We start from the raw sequence: 19,930 nt of genomic DNA on the forward strand, positions 1-19,930 counted from the left end.
TGAAACGTAGAATTGACCTATCCCCTGAAACCGTTTCCACTGTCTGATAGCCATGCCGGCTACAATGCCTCATATGATCCCGTAGTTTCATATCACTACGGAATCGAAAGAGGCACGTTGGACAGTAGAAACATTCCGCCCGAGTCTTACCCTCCCCCAGACCGCTCCTAAGGTCAGTGATAGGGTTAAATTGACCGATTGCGTTCGGTTGACTAGGAGGCGTGTATAATAACCAAACCCAGTGTTTAACCAAACCAACTGAGGGACCCCTTACGGGGAAAACCACCCCCTTCTTTTTAGAACGAACCCCATCTTCAAATTCTGTTTCATATTGTACCACAGAAACACCGATATTTAAGTGGGCCTTAGCCATTTCAAACATGTCAATAGCTCGAAGCGTTACTGGGTATTTTCCTTCTAGACAAGAAAAATCTACAACTGGAAAAGGGGACCCTTCCTTCCCATGTATAGCCCAGACGTCTAAATTCTTCTTAGTTGCGTCCTGAGCTAGAGGCTCAAATGCTGAGATGAGGAAAGAATACTTGAAACACTTTTGACCTGTTTCAAAACAAATCTGCTGGACACCTTTACAACCCTCTAGATCAGAATTATATTTTAAAACTACTGCCCTTGCCCCACCATCCCCCCTCTTAAAATAAAATCTTTCTTGATTTTACAAATATTAACGCTTAAATTTTCAACAAATAAAACTACTGAGCCACTCCCATTTTTGTTATAGTTCTCGAGATGCGTTATAATTTGATCGACCCAATCTATAAAAACACCCTCAAAATTTTCTAAATTCGAATAAACCAAACGCATCTCGGAATGTACAAAATGGTAATAAACCTCACTTTTTCCCTCATTCAAATAAAACACCTTTAGAACAATGGAAACCTTAATTGAATCCCTACCTCCCCACAACTGAATCTGGTTCTCCAGAAGCGCACGAATTGTGCCTACTTAGGCATGCACACTTTCTACAGGGTCAAAGACAAAATTACCAGACAACAGCAAATTAAAAGTGTCACCAAAAGTCTCAGTGAAAACAACTCGATTATTTAAAATTCTGTTGGACAGCTGACAGTCTGGGAGAGTTGTACCCCCCTCTCCCGCGGGGCGAGGACCCCCTCCCCCCAGCTGGTCAACAATATAAGGCACATGCACCACTTCAGTTGTTAGCATTGGAGTCGTGTTTGGATAGGATGGTTGAGGGTTACCTGTAAAAAAAACTAAAAATTTCTAAGTGTTAGGGCGCAATTATAACACCTCAACAGTTCTACTATATAAAATATTTAAAAAATCATCAAAAAACTCATCAATATTAACAGGAATTGGATGTAAATCATCCCATGTTAAATTGTTGGGGGGCTCCACGTGTGCCTCCTCTTCCTCCTCTTCTTCACTGGACGGCGAATATGGGACCAATGCTCGTCCAATCTATAAATGAAAAAATAGCTTATTTTCAGAGTGTTCAAATCATCCCCTCATTATTTTTAAATTTTGATTATTATTGACTAATAAAATTTTTTTAATTAAAATTAATAAAATATAATATTATAAATCGCCTGCGAAAATTTTATATCTTTTTTTCAAATTGTTAAAATTTTTTTTTTTTTTTTTTTTTTCCAGGTGGGCGTCTCGGGGCCCGGGGCCACTCCGTGGACGATTTCAATGTCCCGGGACCCATAATTGTGGTGCTTTCCTGGCCTCTGGCACATCCTGCGGAACTTTCCTGGCCCGTGGCGCATCTCTATGTCGCTTCCCTGGCCCGTGGCGCATGGCATCGTTTATTTTCAAAGTGTTAAAATTTTTTTTTTTTTTTTTTTTGCCGTGGCGCTTCTCGGGGCCCGTGGGGCATCGCTGTGGCGCTTACCTGGCCCGCATCGCTTCCCTGTGGCACTTCCCAGACCCGTGGCGCATTCCCCGGCGCTCCCCCCCCCCCCCCCAACACTCCCTGGACCCATCGGCGCATTCCGGACATCGCGGCTCCCAGTCGTGTTACAAAAGCCCCAAAAAACCGTATTTTTATGCGGCCAAAGTAGTTTCGCCGACTTCCCCAACACGGTGTATATTACTCCAAAATTGTATAGATTATTTTTAATCTCATTTCTTTTATGTTTACAAAGCGTATTCTCTGGGAAACAGTACAATTAAATTCGAGAACCGTTAACTCAATATATCGTCATCAATGTATCCACATCACTAAAATATTGGCATGGCTTTGTAAGATTGAAAGTTATTTTAAAATATTCTTGCGCAAATTACGGTGTCCATATGTAACAAATAGATAAATGTGAATAATCTCACTCAGTTCCTTCTCTTGAAACTTTGTGATAATCAATTGTGAAAAATAGGGGATTTTGAGTTTCAAATGGTGAGCATTAATTTAAATTACCTAAAAATATTCGCTTATGAGTTATCGATGCGATAGCAAAGATTAGAAAAGAGTGGTTTCTCTGCAAAAAATATATTTAGATATCTCTGAGGGAGGGCCGAGAAAATATGGGTTGGGAGGGGGTTTAATATCTCACAGAGATATACTTTTACACAGTGTTGAAAAATCGGTTTGTTTAGATATTTCATGGTCCTGAATGATAGAAAAAAGTGAAAAGACAAAAGTAAATAGTAAAAGGCTCTCTAACAGCTAAAAATAACTTACTTGATTGAAAAAAAATACTCATGTCTTCAAATTGATCAATCACTTGACAGAAAGCTGGAGGCTTGACCATTACACGATAGGGAACCATTGCTTGGTCTATGACTTGATTGAAGGAGCCAACCCTTCTATCTTGCATGGAAGGCTCAGGACTTGACGGAGAGTGCACTGACGATTGATGGGGAGCTGATAGCTCAGATATTGCGTGAGAAGGAGCCAATGTTTGGCCTACGGCTTGTCTTGAAGGTTCAGGTAACGTCTGTTGGAGGGTGGAGGGGCCGACGTTAATTTCTTGTGCAGGAGCTGTGACTTGCGTAGCCGGGACAGGGGCTTGCATGGATGGCTGCACTTGGGCAGGCAGTGTGGAGCTGGGGGGCTTCGGCCAGCGACCATATTGGGCAACTGTCGCCTTTGCAGGGGGCGCATTATTGGCCCTCGCTTTCTTGAAGGGTGGGGGCAAGCATTCTTCGCTATTTGCGTCAGCCATAGGGTCCTCAAATTACTCATAATTTACCTTAAAGAAGAGAAGAAAAATCAAAATAATTTCTTCCTATTTAAAGAAAGAGAGTTATTAAACGTAATTTTGTTTAGTTTACCGCTAGAATGCAACAATTTCGCGAGAAATATAGTTGACTTAGAAATCGAGCGTTTTTATTATACAATCAGTAGTCTATATCCATAGGATGGAAATAATTGTTTCTATTTTTACCATTTAAATTTTCCAGTCTATATGCTTTAAATTATATCGTTAACCCATCGACCTTTATGTGAATATTTTTAAAGAATAGGTTAAAAATGACATTCAATTTGCTCATAATATAAGCTTTATGCAACTCCCAAAGACTTTTCTTTCTAGCCTTGCATATCAAAGTTAAAAATCCTGGATTCACACTCCCCTCCCGGCCCAAAATTTAGTAAAATTAAGTCATCACTCTCATAGAGTTAATCATGCGTTTTATTCAAGCGAAAGGCATATCTTACTAGCTTTTATTCAAGCGAAAGGCATATCTTACTAGCTTTTATTCAATAGTTATGGCTATAATCACTAAATGATTAATAAGCAATACTCTATTCTATTTCTAATAAATGCGCTAACCCCCCTCCCCAGCAAAAATCCTGGATTCACGCTCCCCTCCCGGCCCCAAATTTAGGAACATTAAGCCATCTCTCTCATAGAGTTAATCATGAGTTTTATTCAAGTGAAAGGCATATCTTACTAGCTTTTATTCAAGCGAAAGGCATATCTTACTAGCTTTTATTCAAGCGAAAGGCATATCTTACTAGATTTTATTCAAATGTTATTGCTAAAATCACTAAATGATGAATAAGCAATTATCTTTTCTATTTCTAATAAAAGCGCTAACCCCCCTCCCCACAACAAAAATCCTGGATTCACGCCTGGGAATATAAAAGAAACTTTATTGAAGGCTTGAAAATAATCTGTTTCTCTTCCCTAAAATAGCGCATTACGTCTGCGCCTAATTATTACAATTGCCTCAGTGTTTTAATTTGACAGAAGACTAGCCCCTTGGGCCGCCGAGTTTGTAAACCGGAAGAGAGTGCCAAACTATTTATATGCTTGTGTGGAAATGTATTGTCAAAACCAGAGCGCCATTTTCATTAGAAATTGACGGAAGTCAATGGTTGCTTTTACCTGGGATATTGAAGGAAGGAATTTATTTACCTGGGATATTGAAGGAAGGAATTTATTGAAATGCTATTTCTTTTTGCGAGAATTTGGGATTGTAAAACATTGGTGGAGGGACGGGGGATTTAGCTGGAAATATAGAGGGAAGGAATGGATTGAAATGCTAGTTCTTTTTGAGAGAATTTGGGGTTGTAAAACAATGGTGGAGAGATGGGGAATTTAGCTGGAAATATAGAGGTAAGGATGTCCAAGGAAAATAATTTTGAAAATAAAATGGAACTTACATGGTAAATTGTAGTTGCCAAGGCTTCTAATTCATCAATATTATCCATTGTTGGTTACACAGCGTCAAAATACTTTCTGATAATTTAATCACAGTGCATGTCCGTTATAAATGAAACCTCAAGGGTGAATTGTTATGTAATGGGGAAATCATATGTAAGCAGACCTCTGATTGGCTGAGAAGGAGGATGTATCCGACTCGTTGATTGGCTGAGAAGGAAACACGTGATCTATCTGTTTCCGGGAAAGTCATAACATTTGGCAAATTCCTGAAGTCATAACATTTGGCAAATTCCTGTTTTTTCATTCTCAGTGAGAAAACCATAAAACAGACATGAATTGCTGTTGACATACATAAATGTGACAAAGTCCCTGTTTTTCAAATTCTCACTGACAAAAACCATTAAACATCCATGAAAACAGACATAAATGTGAGAAAATTCATGTTTTTCAAATTCTCACTGACAAAAACCATTAAACATCCATAATTTGATGTTGACATCCGAGAAAAACATCAAATAAATCGAACAACACACATATCCATCCATGAAAACAACCATAAATGTGACAAAATTCCTGGTTTTTCCAAATGAGAAAATTCCTGTTTTTTCATTCTCACTGAGAAAACCATAAACCACGTGGTCATGTTCGGAGTCAATAAGGCCCTTCTACTGGAAGGCAACTAACAACCCTTTCACGCCCACCGTTTCCCCAAACACATCCAATCAAAATTTTGAGATAGCTATTTTTATTCCACGCAGTTTAAAGTTCAGGAAATAATACCTTTGAGCAGGACACTCCCCCGACAGTCTTCAGGGCAAGGGTTATAAGTTATACCCAGGGGGAATATAAGGTTTTTATATAAATATTTGTCATAGAAACTTGAAAAAGGGCTCACTCGATTGGAAATTCCAAGAGATAGTTCCATTCTTAATAGTCGAAAGTGATTGAAGGGCAGCTAACCCCTCTCTCACGCCCACTCATTATTATTATTATTAGAAATTTCAAAAAGGGCTCATTTGATTGGAAATTGAAATTGCTCTTTTTAATAGTCGAAAGTGAGGAGAGAGTAATTAACCCCCCTCTTATGCTCACCATTTCCCCAAAAACATTCCATCAAAGTTGTGAGCTAGCCATTTTGTTGAACGTATTTGAATATTCTGGAAATTATGTATTTAAAGATGACAAACCCCCAGAGCCCACAGGGCAAAGGTTGTAAGTTATGCCCTGAGGAAATATAAGGTTTTTTATAGATAGAGCTGCCGTAAAACTTCAAAAGGGGCTCATTCGATTGAAAATTCAAAGGGCTAGTGCCATTTTTAATAGTCGAAAGTGATTTGAGGGCAACTAACCTCCCTCTCCCGCACATCTTTTCCCCAAACACATCCAATCAAAATTTTTAGGTAGCGATTTTATTCAACGTAGTTGAAAGTCTTAGAAATTAGGTCTTTAAGGATGACAACCCTCCGCCCCACAACCCTCAGGGTAAGGGCTGTAAGTTATGCCCTGGGGGCATATAAGGTTTTTATAGAGAGCGATGTTGTAGAAACTTCAAAAAGGGCTCATTCAATCGGAAATTGAAAGGGCTAGTGTCCTTTGTAATAGTTGAAAGTGATTGAAGGGCAACTAACCCCCCTCTCACGCCCACCATTTTTCCAAACATGTTCAATAAAAGTTTTGAGATATGCATATTTTTCAATGTAGAAAAAAATTCTGAAAAATAGGTTTTTGAGGAGGATAACCCGCCTCGGCATTCTACGTGCAAGTGTTGCAATTTATGCCTTAGGGGTGTATAAGGTTTATACTGATAGTGGCAATAGATATTTCAAAAAGGGCTCATTTGATTGGAAATTGGAATTGCCCTTTTTAAAAGTCGAAAGTGAGTGGAGAGTAATTAACCCCCCGCTCACGCCCACCATTTCCTTAGAAACATTCAATCAAAGTTTAGAGATAGCCATTTTCTTCAACGTAGTTGAAAGCCCTGGAAAATTATGTATTTAAGGATGACAAACCCCCCAGAGCCCCCAGGGCAAAGGTTGTAAGTTATGCCCTGGGGACATATAAGGTTTTTATAGATTGAGTTGTCGTAAAAACTTCAAAAGTGTCTCATTCAATTGGAAATTGAGAGGGCTAGTTCTCTTTTTAATAGTCGAGAGTGATTAGAGGGTAACTAACCCCCCTCTCATGCCCACCATTCCCTCAAACACATCCAATCAAAATGTTCAGGTAGCCATTTTGTTCAGCGTAGTAGTAAGTTCTGGAAATTAGGTCTTTGAAGATTATAACCCCCCCTCCCCCAGCCCTCAGGGCAAGGGTTGTAAGTTATGCCCTGGGGGCATACAAGGTTTTTATTGAAAGCGTTATCGTAGAAACTTCAAAAAGGCTCACTTGCTCGGAAATTGAAAGGGCTAGTGCATTTTTTTATTGTTGAAAGTAATTGTGGAGCGACTAACAACCCTCTCACGCCCACCATTTCCCCAAATTCAACCAATCAAAATTTTGTAGTAAAGATCGATTTAGATCGATTAGATTTAAAGATTTTTTTATAGTAAAGATCGATGTGGGTATAATGTATTATTTGTTGTTGCTGTTGTTGTCTAGACTAGGGCACTTCGTATCGAAGGAGTTGTCGTAGGAACTTCGAAAAGGGCTTATTCAATTGAAAATAGAAAGGGATGATGCCCTTTTTCATAGTCGAAAGTGATTGGAGGGCAACTAATTCCCCTCCCACGCCCATCCTCCTATTTGCCCATTAAGTTTAAAAACTAAATGTTGTCTTAAGATTAAACCAAAATGCACTGTGTTAATGCTAATTCCCAATAAGGCATCTCAGCAGTATTCCAAAACGACTGAGGGTTTAATGTTCAAACTTTCGGGGCTACTTCTGCTCTTAAAACTTAACCAAATCAAAATAGCGTAAGTGTACCCAAGCTATCAAAGAAAGTAACATAAGTTGGGCTCAAAACTCCTATGTCTTCCCAAGGCCAGAACATAATTTGTACTTTACTGAAAAAAAATGTAAATGAATGTGCATTGTTAGTTTAATATACATATACTGATATTTAGTAATCAAAATGTAATTATTTGATTTATTAAAGTTATGAAAGTAAAAACATTTATATTTTTTTCAGTAAAGCGCAAATTTTGTTCTGGCCTTGGGAAGGCATAAGAGTTTTGAGCCCAACTTATGTTAATTTCTGTTCGTGTTGGGTTTCATTTATTAATCGATGCTGATTTGTGGTAGTTTCACGCTTGATAGATTATTTGATTTTATTTTTCCTCATTTTTTGTTTAATGGAGTTCTTTATTTTTGTTTGAAAAACTTATTTTGTGGAAAAAGTTTTTTTTAATTAATCACGAGAAAAAATGAGGACATATCAGAGCTACCCATGCAAAATAGTGATTTTCCTTATTGTTCAAGCCGGGGGGCTGTAGGTTTCTTTCATAAAGTTTTCAGCAATGGCAATTTTAATGGTATACTTTTTGTTTCCATCAGACGCCATTTTTGATGGGTTTCAGGCTATTTTTCGAAATTTCTATAAATTGGTATTCAAAATTACATTTTACTTTAAGACAAATCGAGATAATAGTTACCATTCCTGAATCACCTGAAAATTGAAATTTTTTCTCACTAGCCAGTTTTTTTTTATCTTTTGTTAATATGGGCTGAGGTTTATTGTTTGCTAGGTTGCAGCTACTGCTGCAACCATGATAAAGAGTCTGAGGGGTATGTCATTATCGCTATTTTTAGGAATTTACGCATAAAAAAATATTAATTTTATAAAAATGGAAATAAATAAAAGACATTTTATTCGTAAGGCAGTTCGTTTTCCAAAGCATGTTTTTTTAGTTTTCACTTAATAAGGGGGGGGGGGTAGAGAGGGAGTATGCAACAGAGAGAAAATCAGAAAAAAAACGAGATACACCAGTGTTTCCTTTCAACTTTCCACAAGTTTGTTTTCTCAATAAACTTCTACCGTTATGACTAATTGAAACAATAGTAACCATTCCAGAAATAGGTAAAAATGGTAGTTTTTTGTCATTAGAAATTAGACAGAGAGAAATTAGACATGTTTGCTTTGGAAGAATGTCAAGTATATCTTACCCTTCATTTTTTAGCGCCCATTTTTCGCACTGACTTTAGCTACATTTACCACTGTTGACTTAAATGCACTAAGTTTCACTATTTATTGTGACCAAAAATTTTCAAATGTCTAAAATAAAAAGTTGGGTAAATTTTTAGTTTTCCTTGACCAGGCACCATTTTTTACATGTTTCTTACCCATCTTACTTCTTTTTTTTAGCCCTTGCTTTCGAACTGAATTTAGCTCCATTTACCACCGATGCCTTAAATGCACTAAGTTTCAATATTTATTGTGACCCAAAAATTGTCTTACCCATTATAAATGACTAAAATAAAAAGTTGGGTAATTTTTTACTTTTTCTGTTACTTTGCTAGATAGAAGATGACAACACCACCCATTTTGACTTTTCATGACCTTTTCCAATGTACTAATTGCTATCGTCACAAGTTACATTTTGAGCCCTTACAGGGACTCTTTAAAGTAACACTTTGTTCTTTACTTATTTATTTTTTGGCTCGAAGAAATAAGATAGAACCATAGCATTCAATTTTAAATGTAATGCTAAGTAGACATTTCATAGTCACATACTCCAAAGGCAAAGATTTGTCACAACGAAATCTGCTAAATTCAAAGAATTTAGAAATCATACAATTCTGCCATTGAGCATAGAAAATATATACTACAGTCATATAGTCACAACAACAACACACACAACATTGAAAACAACTTTGCTCGAACCCATATAGATTCACTACAAACAGGGGCGTAGCTCCAGCATTTTTATTGAGGGGGGGGGCAAGAGTGGTCCATATCCGGATAGTTAAGGGGCATGGGCTATATAATAATTTTTTCCCCAAATCATTGGGGGGCAACTGCCCCCCCAACGTTGTTGTTATGATAAACGTGTAATACATTATACACTATTGTTGCCCGATTTACCAATTAGTATTCTAGTGTTTACAACCGAAAAAAAGAAACCTTCAGCTTCAAAATCTTCAGGGCACAATGTTATAAACTATGTTTTGTTTCCAAGTATAATTTTAATCAGTGGTATCAAAGCACTGACATTGAACGGGGGGGGGGGGGGGTAAATATATTTTCAATATCTAGAAGGAGAGGGGCAAATTTGTCATTTTTTCAATCAAAATACAAAAAAGGTCTTCTTCAATTAAAGTACCTGCACAAAAGGTGTTTTTTTTTAAATCTAAAGGAGTATATGTCCCACCATCCCCTCTAATTGACGCTACTGCTTTGAATTTTTCCTGGTGAGCGATTAGTTTAATGCATTTACTGTGATAAAAAAAAAGCAAACTTTCAGCTCCAAACTCTTCTGGGTGCATTGTTATGTAATTCCTCATTGTAGCCCAATTTACCAATCAATATTCTAATATTTGCCCAACTTACCAATGTTGCCCAATTTACCAATCAGTAATCGAATATTTAGAGCTGTTAGGAGCCTATCATGCAGCTTCAAACTCTTCTGGGTGCAACGTTATATAACGCCTTATTGTAGCCCAATTTACCAATCAATATTCTAATATTTGCCCAACTTACCAATGTTGCCCAATTTACCATTCAGTACTCAAATATTTAGAGCTGTTAAGAACCCAACCTGCAGCTTCAAACTCTTCTCGGTGCTGCGTTATGTAACGTCTTATTGTTGCCTAATTTACCAATCAATATTCTAATATTTGCCCAACTCACCAATGTTGCCCAATTGACCAATCTTTTCCTTAGACCTTAAATCATGCTTTGCCTCCTGAGGCGCATAGGGCATCCAAGAAGAGTCGCCAGTCATCTCTTATTGCTGAGGCCGCCCAGACATCTTCCCATTCAGGTTGGATTGAGGCATTGAGGTTTGTGAGGTCAGCCCTGAGTGGCTGACCTCAGCCAGTGGCTGAGATATCTACTGTCGTATAGTAGCGTTTGTTACTTTTTGGGACCAGAGGATATTTAGAATGCGCCTTAAACAGATGTTTTCAAACGCGAGGAGTTTCTATTCAAGTATTTGATCTATGTGCCAAGTTTCAGAACAATAGCGAAGCGTTGAGAGGACGTTGCTGTTGAACAGCCTCAGCTTGAGTCGGAGAGAGTACTTCTGGCTGCGCCAAATTTCAGACAGTTTCCAAAAAAAAGTTGCATTAGCCTGGCCAATTCTTAACTTTTTTATTTACCAATCAGTACTCAAACATTTAGAGCTGTTAAGAACCTAACCTGCAGCTTCAAACTCTTCTGGGTGCAACGTTATACAACGCCTTATTGTAGCCCAATTTACCAATCAATATTCTAATATTTGCCCAACTTACCAATGTTGCCCAATTTACCAATCAGTACTCAAATGTTTAGAGCTGTTAAGGACCCAACCTGCAGCATCTTCTGGGTGCAACGTTATGTAACGCCTTATTGTTGCCCAATTTACCAATCAATATTCTAATATTTGCCCAACTCACCAATGTTGCCCCATTGACCAATCTTTACCTTAGACCTTAAATCCTCCTTTGCCTCCTGAGGCACTTAGGGCATCCAAGAAGAGTCGCCCGTCATCTCTCATTGCTGAGGCCGCTCAGACATCTTCCCATTCAGGTTGGATTGAGGAATTGCGGTTCGTGAGGTCAGCCCTGAGTGGCTGACCTCAGCCAGTGGCTGTGATATCTTCTGTCGTATAGCAGCGTTTGTTGCTTTTTGGGACCAGAAGATATTTAGAATGCGCCTTAAACAGATGTTTTCAAACGCGAGGAGTTTCTTTTCAAGTCTTTGATCTATGAGCCAAGTTTCAGAACCATAGCAAAGCTTTGAGAGGCCGTTGCTGTTGAGCAGCCTCAGCTAGAGTCGGAGAGAGTACTTCTGGCTGCGCCAAATTTCAGACAGTTTCCTGAAAGATGCATTAGCCTGGCCGATTCTTAACTTTTTGATTTACCAATCAGTGATCAAACATTTAGAGCTGCTAAGAACCTAACCTGCAGCTTTAAACTCTTCTGGGTGCAACATTGTGTAACGCCTTACTGTTGCCCAATTTACCAATCAATATACTAATATTTGCCCAACTTACCAACCAGTACTCAAATATTTAGAGCTGTTAAGAACCCAACCTGCAGCTTCAAACTATTCTGGGTGCAACGTTATGTAACACCTTATTGTTGCCCGATTTCCAAATCAATATTCTAATGTTAGCCCAACTTACCAATGTTGCCCAATTTACCAATCTGAATCAGTACTCAAATATTTAGAGCTGTTACGAATCTAACCTGCAGCTTCAAACTCTTCCAAGAAGAATGTTCTATAGTACCTTATAGGTGTCAAATGTACTTTTAAAGTTATCTTGTTTCCCAAACTGTATATTAATATTTACAGTAGTAAAGAAACTAACCTTCAGCTTCAAATTCTTCTGGGTGCAACATTATATAATGTCTTATTGTTGCCCAATGTTCTGCATATCTTCTATCTCTCCACCTTTCAACAGAAGAACCAAACACATATCCAATGATTCCACCCAATATGGGTAACTGAATTCCTTAAGAAGAAAAGATGTTTTAAATATTTAAAATATCAAACAAAACAAGGATGTAATGGCTGCATCAAGAATTGGGCTTAGACACAGCAATGTTGTTGTGACTATATTTTTGAATATTTTCCAACTCTAAAGTTTTTCAGATATTTTCAATAAAATGCACATTATTCTGTCTACTGTATCTGCCAAAAATTGAACTTCAGATTTTTTTTTTTTTTACTTTTAAGATGTCAAAAATCCAGCTTAGAGTCATCTAACATTTTCAGAATCCTCAGAATTATTAAGGATCCTCAGTCAAACTAGAACTAATTCTGAAGATCCCAAAAAGATTTTCAGAATATGATGAATAAATTATTTTGTTATTACAAGGTTTTGTTCAGGAGAAGTATTAACCAAGACTGTAGCCCAAATTGTAAGCAACATTAGAAACAGTTTGGTAACAAACCTATATATTGTCTCTTTTGCAACTAAACACTAAAATAACAAAAGAGAAGCACAATTTGATTCCCCAATCAATACTATTGACAAATATAATTGTCACTGCTGTGACAGTTGCATCCTTGCCCCCCCCCCAACTCCACCTAATAGGGCCAGACTTAGCCCTAGACTATTTAGTGATGCACCAGTTACTAAAACCTAAAAATAAGGTTCTGACTTTAAATATATAATATTTTGAGCTAAAATCTACAAAAATTCAAGTACTGTAAACCATTTCAAAGTTCATGCATTGAAGAATTTGAAGATCTACAACTTTAACATCTGAAATATCACAATATAATTTTCAATCTACATTCTGAAAATCTACATAATTATATAATTTTGGGAATATATAACTTTCACATCTGAAATATTACCATAAGCTATAATTTTTTATTACTGCAAAGTATAAGTTATCACTGTAGGCCTGCTTGAACTATGGACTACCAACAAAGGGTGAAAACTTCGGAATCTGATGAAACATGAACAAACTGATATAGACTACCACAGCTATTGAAATCATGGCAGATTACTACTAAAGTCTGCTTGAAATTGGAAAAAAAAATCTAAAACCTAAACCATTGATCAGTCATTTCTAAAATAGATTTCAAATGTTTGGCCTAGATTCATAAATAATCTTGAAACTTGTTACCTGACAATAACATTATGGAAATATTTCTGCATTGGTTTTATTCATATGGATAATTGTTACAAAAAATCAAAATCTATTGTGCAGACTCAACTGCAGAAAAACCGGTCATTTATGAGAAGCCTTTATACAGCTATATGAAAGTTTTGAATAATTTGGTATTTTATGAACAAATTACCCAATGTCACAGACTGCAGATATTCTAATATTCTAAATATTTGTGTTTTATTTTATTTTGTAGGTGCTTGGGTCATTAAACGTATAAAATAAGAAACAAAGGAGGGACGTTAGATGGTGTCAGAAGTGGGATGGAAGGCACACCAATTCCAACAATTGACTGGTCATCACACAACCTGAAATCAGCCTGGAAAAGGTTCAGGCAACACTGCAAACTTATGTTTTCCAGATCACTGGTGGACGAACAAATAAACTTTCAAATGGGGATAAATCCATTTATTTAGACAGTGAAAAAACAGATACAAAAGTCCAGATATTTCGGTCACATTTACAGTGACCGTTTTCAGTAGAAATACTAAAACAGTAAAATTGAAACTAGCATATTTATATGCAACAAAAAAAATAACTTTTCGGGTCGTTAATAAAATAATGAACGTCTAGATTATTCACGAGATTATTGTCAGAGAGATTTCGTTGACAAAGTTCATTCAAAGTTCTTGATGTAAACTTTCTTCTTTAATCTTGCCCAAGTGTAAAAAAAATTCCAATGAGTGGTAAAGCCTTCCGTGTCTTCTAATTGCAAACCAAATGTTGAGTTTTTAGATGTTTACTGGGTTGGTCTCATCTCCCCATATATACGACGTATTTTCGACATAACACCTACTTTCACTGTCTAAATAAATGGATTTATCCCCATTTGAAAGTTTATTTGTTCGTCTTAGAACGGCAGTGTGGTCTAAGAAAACAACACCTAATTTAAAGGTGTTACGTCGAAAATATCACTGGTGGAGAAAATTAAAGCTGTCAAATGTTCATACCTTCTGATTTGGGTTGGTGAAAAAGGCTTGGACATTTACAGTACATGGGCCCTTACAGATGCACAAACAAACAGGATAAAAGTGTATCTTCATAAGTTCAGTGCACATGTTGTGCCTACAGCTAACCCAATATTCGGAAGATTCATTTTTCACAAGAGGAATCAAAGAGATGGTGAGACTATAGAAGCTTATGTCACTGAGTTAAAAGTCCTTGCAATAGACTGTGAATTTGGTGACAGCAAAGACACAATGATTAGAGATAGACTTGTTTTTGGTGTCTATATTGACTGGATACGTGAAAAACTGCAAAGTGAAGGAGGCAAACTTACCTTGAATAGAGCCTTCCAGAACAGTAGAGCCATTGAGACAATACAGGATACCCAAGCACAAATGAACCAAAGAGCAGATCAGGGACACATAAAACAAGAAATTGAAGCCATGAACAAGCAGCAGAATTCAAACTGGGGGAACCCATACTTAAAAGGACACAGATACCCAGCCAAAGGAAAGAGCTGCTCAAAATGCCACAAGATGAATCATTTTGCCAAAGTCTGCTGCAGCATTGAAGCCATTGATAAAAGTCAAATTTATGCAGAACTAAAGAAACCGTTCGTTCAACTACACATACCTGACTACAACAGAAAGATCAGATTCAAAATTGACACAGGTACAGATGTCAATTTTATACCTGCAAGTGAATACAAAAAGTTAATCCCAAAACCAGAGACGCTTGCAACCAGAGTAATACTTACCAGTTACTTGGGCAATAGCATGACAGTTCTAGGAACAACACCAATCGGAATACAGTACAAGCAAAGCAAACAATAACACTTGTTCTATATTGTTGATACAGACAAGGGACCAATTCTGAGTCAACAAATCAGTGAAAAGATGAACTTGAGTCCAGTTCATATTAAGTGTTGGCATTAGCAATACACAAATTTCAGCAACTAAGATGCGGAAAAAGGTGCAACAAACCTAATCAGAATACAAAGACATCTTTGAAGGCATTTGCATGCTCCCAGAGACCTACCACGTACATCTGAAAGATGGATTAATTCCGATAGTAAAGCCACCTAAACGCGTACCATTTACTATCCAGCCAAAACTGAGTGCAGAGCTACACAGATTAGAGTCACTTGGTGCAATAGAAAAAGTGGAAAAACCCACATAATGGGTTAAATCCATTGTCTTCGTTCACAAACAAAATGGAGACTTGAGAATATGTTTAGATCCTGTTTATTTAAACAAGTGGATAAAAAGACCTTATCACCCAATACCTTGCTTTGAAGACGTGGCTGCCAAGTGTCATGGAGCTAAAAAGTTTTTCAAGCTGGACGCTAGGAGCAGATACTGGTCAATGATATTAGATGAAGAATCAGCAAATCTCACTACATTTACCACCACATTCGGAAGGTATAGATTTAAAAGATACCCGTTCGGACTTATATCTGCACAAGACGAATACAAAAAACGCATGGAGTCAGTGTTCGAAGGCTTAGCAATAGGACTGATAGTCGACAATATTGCTGCAGCTGCAAAAAATGACAATGAGCATGATCGGGTATTACAGGCAGTGCTACAGAGAGCACAAGAACAAGGAGTGACATTAAAAAAAAAAAAAATGCATTTTTGACCAAGAAAATATACCCTATTTTGGGCACCTGTCGACAATCATGGGAAACAAAACCCAATCCAAACAAAACACATGCTATCAGTGAAATGCCATTGCCATCAAACAAAGAAGGGTTCCAAACACTAATGGGAATGTACAACTATCTATCTAGATACATTCCGAATTTGTCAACTCTGAATCAGCCACTGAGAGAACTAACCAAGGCCAAGGAGTTCTAGTGGAAAGAAGAGCACAATGCTGCAAGGAAAGCCATCCAGAAAGCAATTTGCAACAACCTCTCATACTTTGATCAAAGCGCTACTAATGTAGAGGTTATTACAGACACATCACAGCATGGCCATGGAGGACAATTGATTGCAGATGGAGGCACAGTAGCGTTTACTTCACGTTCCTTATCAGAGACAGAGAAACGTTATCAAACAGTTCGTGGTAACGAACTGTAAGTAAGGAGCGACCCGGCTCAATAGTTATCAAAACTCTAAAAAACGGAATTCTAACACCAATAAATACATAAAAAAAATTAAATTTTTATGATAATTTCAAAAATATGTTTCATAAAGTTTGGTCTCACCCATCAAAAGCTACGCGCCCAAGAAAATGTGCCTTATTTTCGGAAAAAGGGGGAAAAAACCCCTAAAAGTCATAGAACTCTAATGAAAATTACATCAACCGATTCAGCGTATCAGAGAACCCTACTATAGAAGTTTCAAGCTCCTATCTGCAAAAATGCGGAATTTTGTATTTTTTGCCAGAAGAAAGATCATGGATGAGTGTTTATTTGTTAGTTTATTTGTTTCCCAGGGGTGATCGTATCGATCCAGTAGTCCTAGAATATCGTGAGAGGGCTCATTCGAACGAAAATTAAAAGTTCTAGTGCCCTTTTTGATAATCAAAAAATTGGAGGGCAACTCGCCCCCTCCCACGCTCATTTTTCCCCGAAGTCACCCAATCAAAATTTTGAGATAGCCATTTTGTTCACCATAGTCGAAAATCTGATTAACATGTCTTTAAGGATGACTTAATCCCCCACTGTTCCCGGGGGAAGGGCTGCAAGTTATAAACTTTGCCCACTGTTTACATACATGATTGGTTATTGGGAAGTATACAGGCGTTTTCAGGAGGAATTTTTTTCTAGTGGGGGGTGGGGGTCGGAGTTGGGGTTACGGGGGAGGATTTTTCCATGGAGGATATTTCCTTGGGGGAAGGGACATTTCTATGAAGGGGGCGCCAGATTTCCCAGCATTATTTAAAAAACGATCAGAAATTAAATAAAAAAACAAGTTTTTTTCAACTGAAAGTAATTTGAGTTATACCAACTCACATCAAGCTATAGTCAAGCTCAAAGTACATTTTCCAAGATACAGAATACCCAAAAGAATGACTCCTGACAATGGTCCCCAGTTTTCCTCAGAAGAGTTCTGGAAATTCACTGGAACCTGGAACATTGAACATTTAACCTCAAGTCCACAATATCCACAGGCAAATGGAATGAGTGAGAAAGAGGTACAAACAGCAAAGCAAGTTATGGCTAAAGCTTTGGCCGGCAGAAGCAATCCATATCTTGCATTATTGGAGTATAGGAACACACTTGTTGATAGATTCCAGTCTCCAGTGCAGTTGAGCATGAATTGACAACTTTGGTCCATACTGCCAGTTGTACCACAAACATTAATGCTGAAATACACAAATCCGGTAGAGGTAGAACAAAGAAGGAGAAAGTCCCAGAAAAGCCAGCAGATGTATTACAACAGATCAGCCAAAGATCTCAGTCCTATTAGAGTAGGAGAAAAGGTCTAAGTGAAGCTGCAAGAAAATGAACAATGGAAAAAAGCAGTTGTAACTGAACAGCTCCCATACCCTCCTAGATCTTGTACTATACTTCTAGATAGCAGTGGTAAGATTAGGTGCAATCACCAATTTATCTGCTTGAGAAAAATAGATATCTAGGACAATAACACCCATAAAGAAACAACCTACAAATATCCATTTGGAGGTTTCTCTTGCCCTAACTTACCTGGTAACAACATCAGTGACACCAAACCAACCCGTTCCTTACCCAATGACTTACTCAACAACAACTGCAGAGATGTTACCCCCAACAACCAGACTGACCCAATTACATCAAATGCTGGATTTTGAACAGCTACCCATTCTGAAAGGATGGTGAAGCCTTTGATCTGTATGAACCTCAACCTCAATCAGCAAAGTTATGTTGACAACATGAAGATCAAACAGTGTCTAGTTTCAGAAGAGAGAAGATGCAGATATTCTAATATTCTAAATATTCTAAATTCTTGTGTTCTATTTTATTTTTAGGTGCTTGGGTCATTAAACGTTTAAATAAGAAACAAAGGAGAGAACATTACCCAGACCAGCTAATTGCATTCCCAATTTTCCTCTGCAATATTAAAAGGACAGTTGCCTTACATATTTGTTAATTAACTGTCTATTGTGTGGTTAAAAGGCCAGAAGGGAATGGGGCATAAATTCTAACATCTCCAAAATGATGTCTCCTCATGATGATGTTGATGTCTGCTCAATGATGTTAGCTCAGCAGGAACCTTGTCCTGTACATATACATTTTCTATTTGACAAAGATTCAGTGTATCCCTTACTCTTATTGAAAAATCCAACAAAGATGACTTAAGATTGGTAGATTTTTGGTAGACTTGAAGATAGTGTTGATAGATAAAATCAGTCAACATTTTCCTGTGGTCATCTTGCATGTGTTTTGAGACTTTCATACAGTACTGTTCAAACGACTTTAATAAGAAGAATATGCCATTGTGTAAGGAAAACTTATTTGCAGAATCTGTTAAAGTAAAGAGAAAAATAAAGAAAAAACAGTAAATTTTAAATCACTTATGATAGTATTGACAGATAAAAATCAAGTCATAAATTTTCTGTGGTAGTCTTAGATGCATTCTGAGAGCTTAATAAAGTACTGTTTAAATTTAAATTTATGTTTAAATTTGCTTTTATTAAATTTGATGTTTAATTTTATTTATATTAAAATTTATGTTATATTTTAAGATAACATATATTATATTTTACATTTTAAAATATAATGTTATATTTTACATAACATATTATATAAAATAATAATATTTTATATTATTAAATAATTAAATATTATAAATTATAAATAATTAAATATTATTATATTTTATATAATATATGTTATATTTTAAAATTTTATTTATATTTTAAATTTATGTTTAAATTTGCTTTTATTTTATTAAATTTATTTTTATTAATATTTATTAAATTTATGTTTAAATTTGCTTTAGTAAGCGGAATATGCCATTGTGTAAAAAAAAGGTTTTCCTAGTATGTGTCAGGCAAAGCTGTTAAAGTTTTCACAGCAAAATAAAGAAGAAACAACAAATTTTAGATCATTTATGATTATGAATCTCAGGAATGCCTCTGTGTATACACCAGAGTAAAGAGATTGTACACTAAGTCACTTTGTGAGTTTTAAAAACCACAACACTGTTATGAAATTCATGAAATGATCAACAATTTACTCTTATAGCAGCCAGTGTTCAATGGCTATCTCAAAATTTTGAGACAGCCATATTGTTCTATGCAGTTTAAAGTTCAGGAAATTATACCTTTGACCCCTCCACAGTCTTCAGGGCAAGGGTTATAAGTTATGCCCTGGGGGCATATGACCTCTCTCATCCCCACCTTTTCCCCAAACACATCCAATCAAAATTTTTAGATACCCATTTTATTCAACATAGTTGAAAGTTTTGGAAATTAGGTCTTTAAAGGATAACAACCTGTCAAAGAATCAATCAAAGCAGTTGTCATAGAAACTTTGAAAAAGGCTCATTCGAATGGAAATTGGAGTGGCTTGTGCCCTTTTTGATGGTCGAAAATGATTGGAAGGCAACTAACACCCCTTCAATGCCCACCATTTTCCCCAAACACATCCACTCAAATTTTGTTCAGTGTAGTTGATTTCCAGATAGACAATGTGTTTTTG

General features: G+C 36.9%; 1 protein-coding gene across 1 annotated transcript in view; it reads right to left on the bottom strand.

Annotated features, from left to right (window-relative positions):
- The window catches only part of LOC148941042 (NADH dehydrogenase [ubiquinone] 1 subunit C2-like), a 49,440-nt gene that overhangs the window by 18,428 nt on the left and 11,082 nt on the right, over window positions 1-19,930 (bottom strand). The window contains exon 2 of the mRNA XM_089105651.1: window positions 12,042-12,185. Coding sequence (XP_088961777.1) covers window positions 12,042-12,185 — 144 coding nt within the window. The remainder of the gene's footprint in view (window positions 1-12,041; window positions 12,186-19,930) is intronic.

This window comes from Artemia sp. Qi Xiang Cuo, chromosome 19, assembly GCF_049724085.1.
Source record: "Artemia sp. Qi Xiang Cuo chromosome 19, ASM4972408v1, whole genome shotgun sequence".
Classification (NCBI taxonomy): domain Eukaryota; kingdom Metazoa; phylum Arthropoda; class Branchiopoda; order Anostraca; family Artemiidae; genus Artemia; species Artemia sp. Qi Xiang Cuo.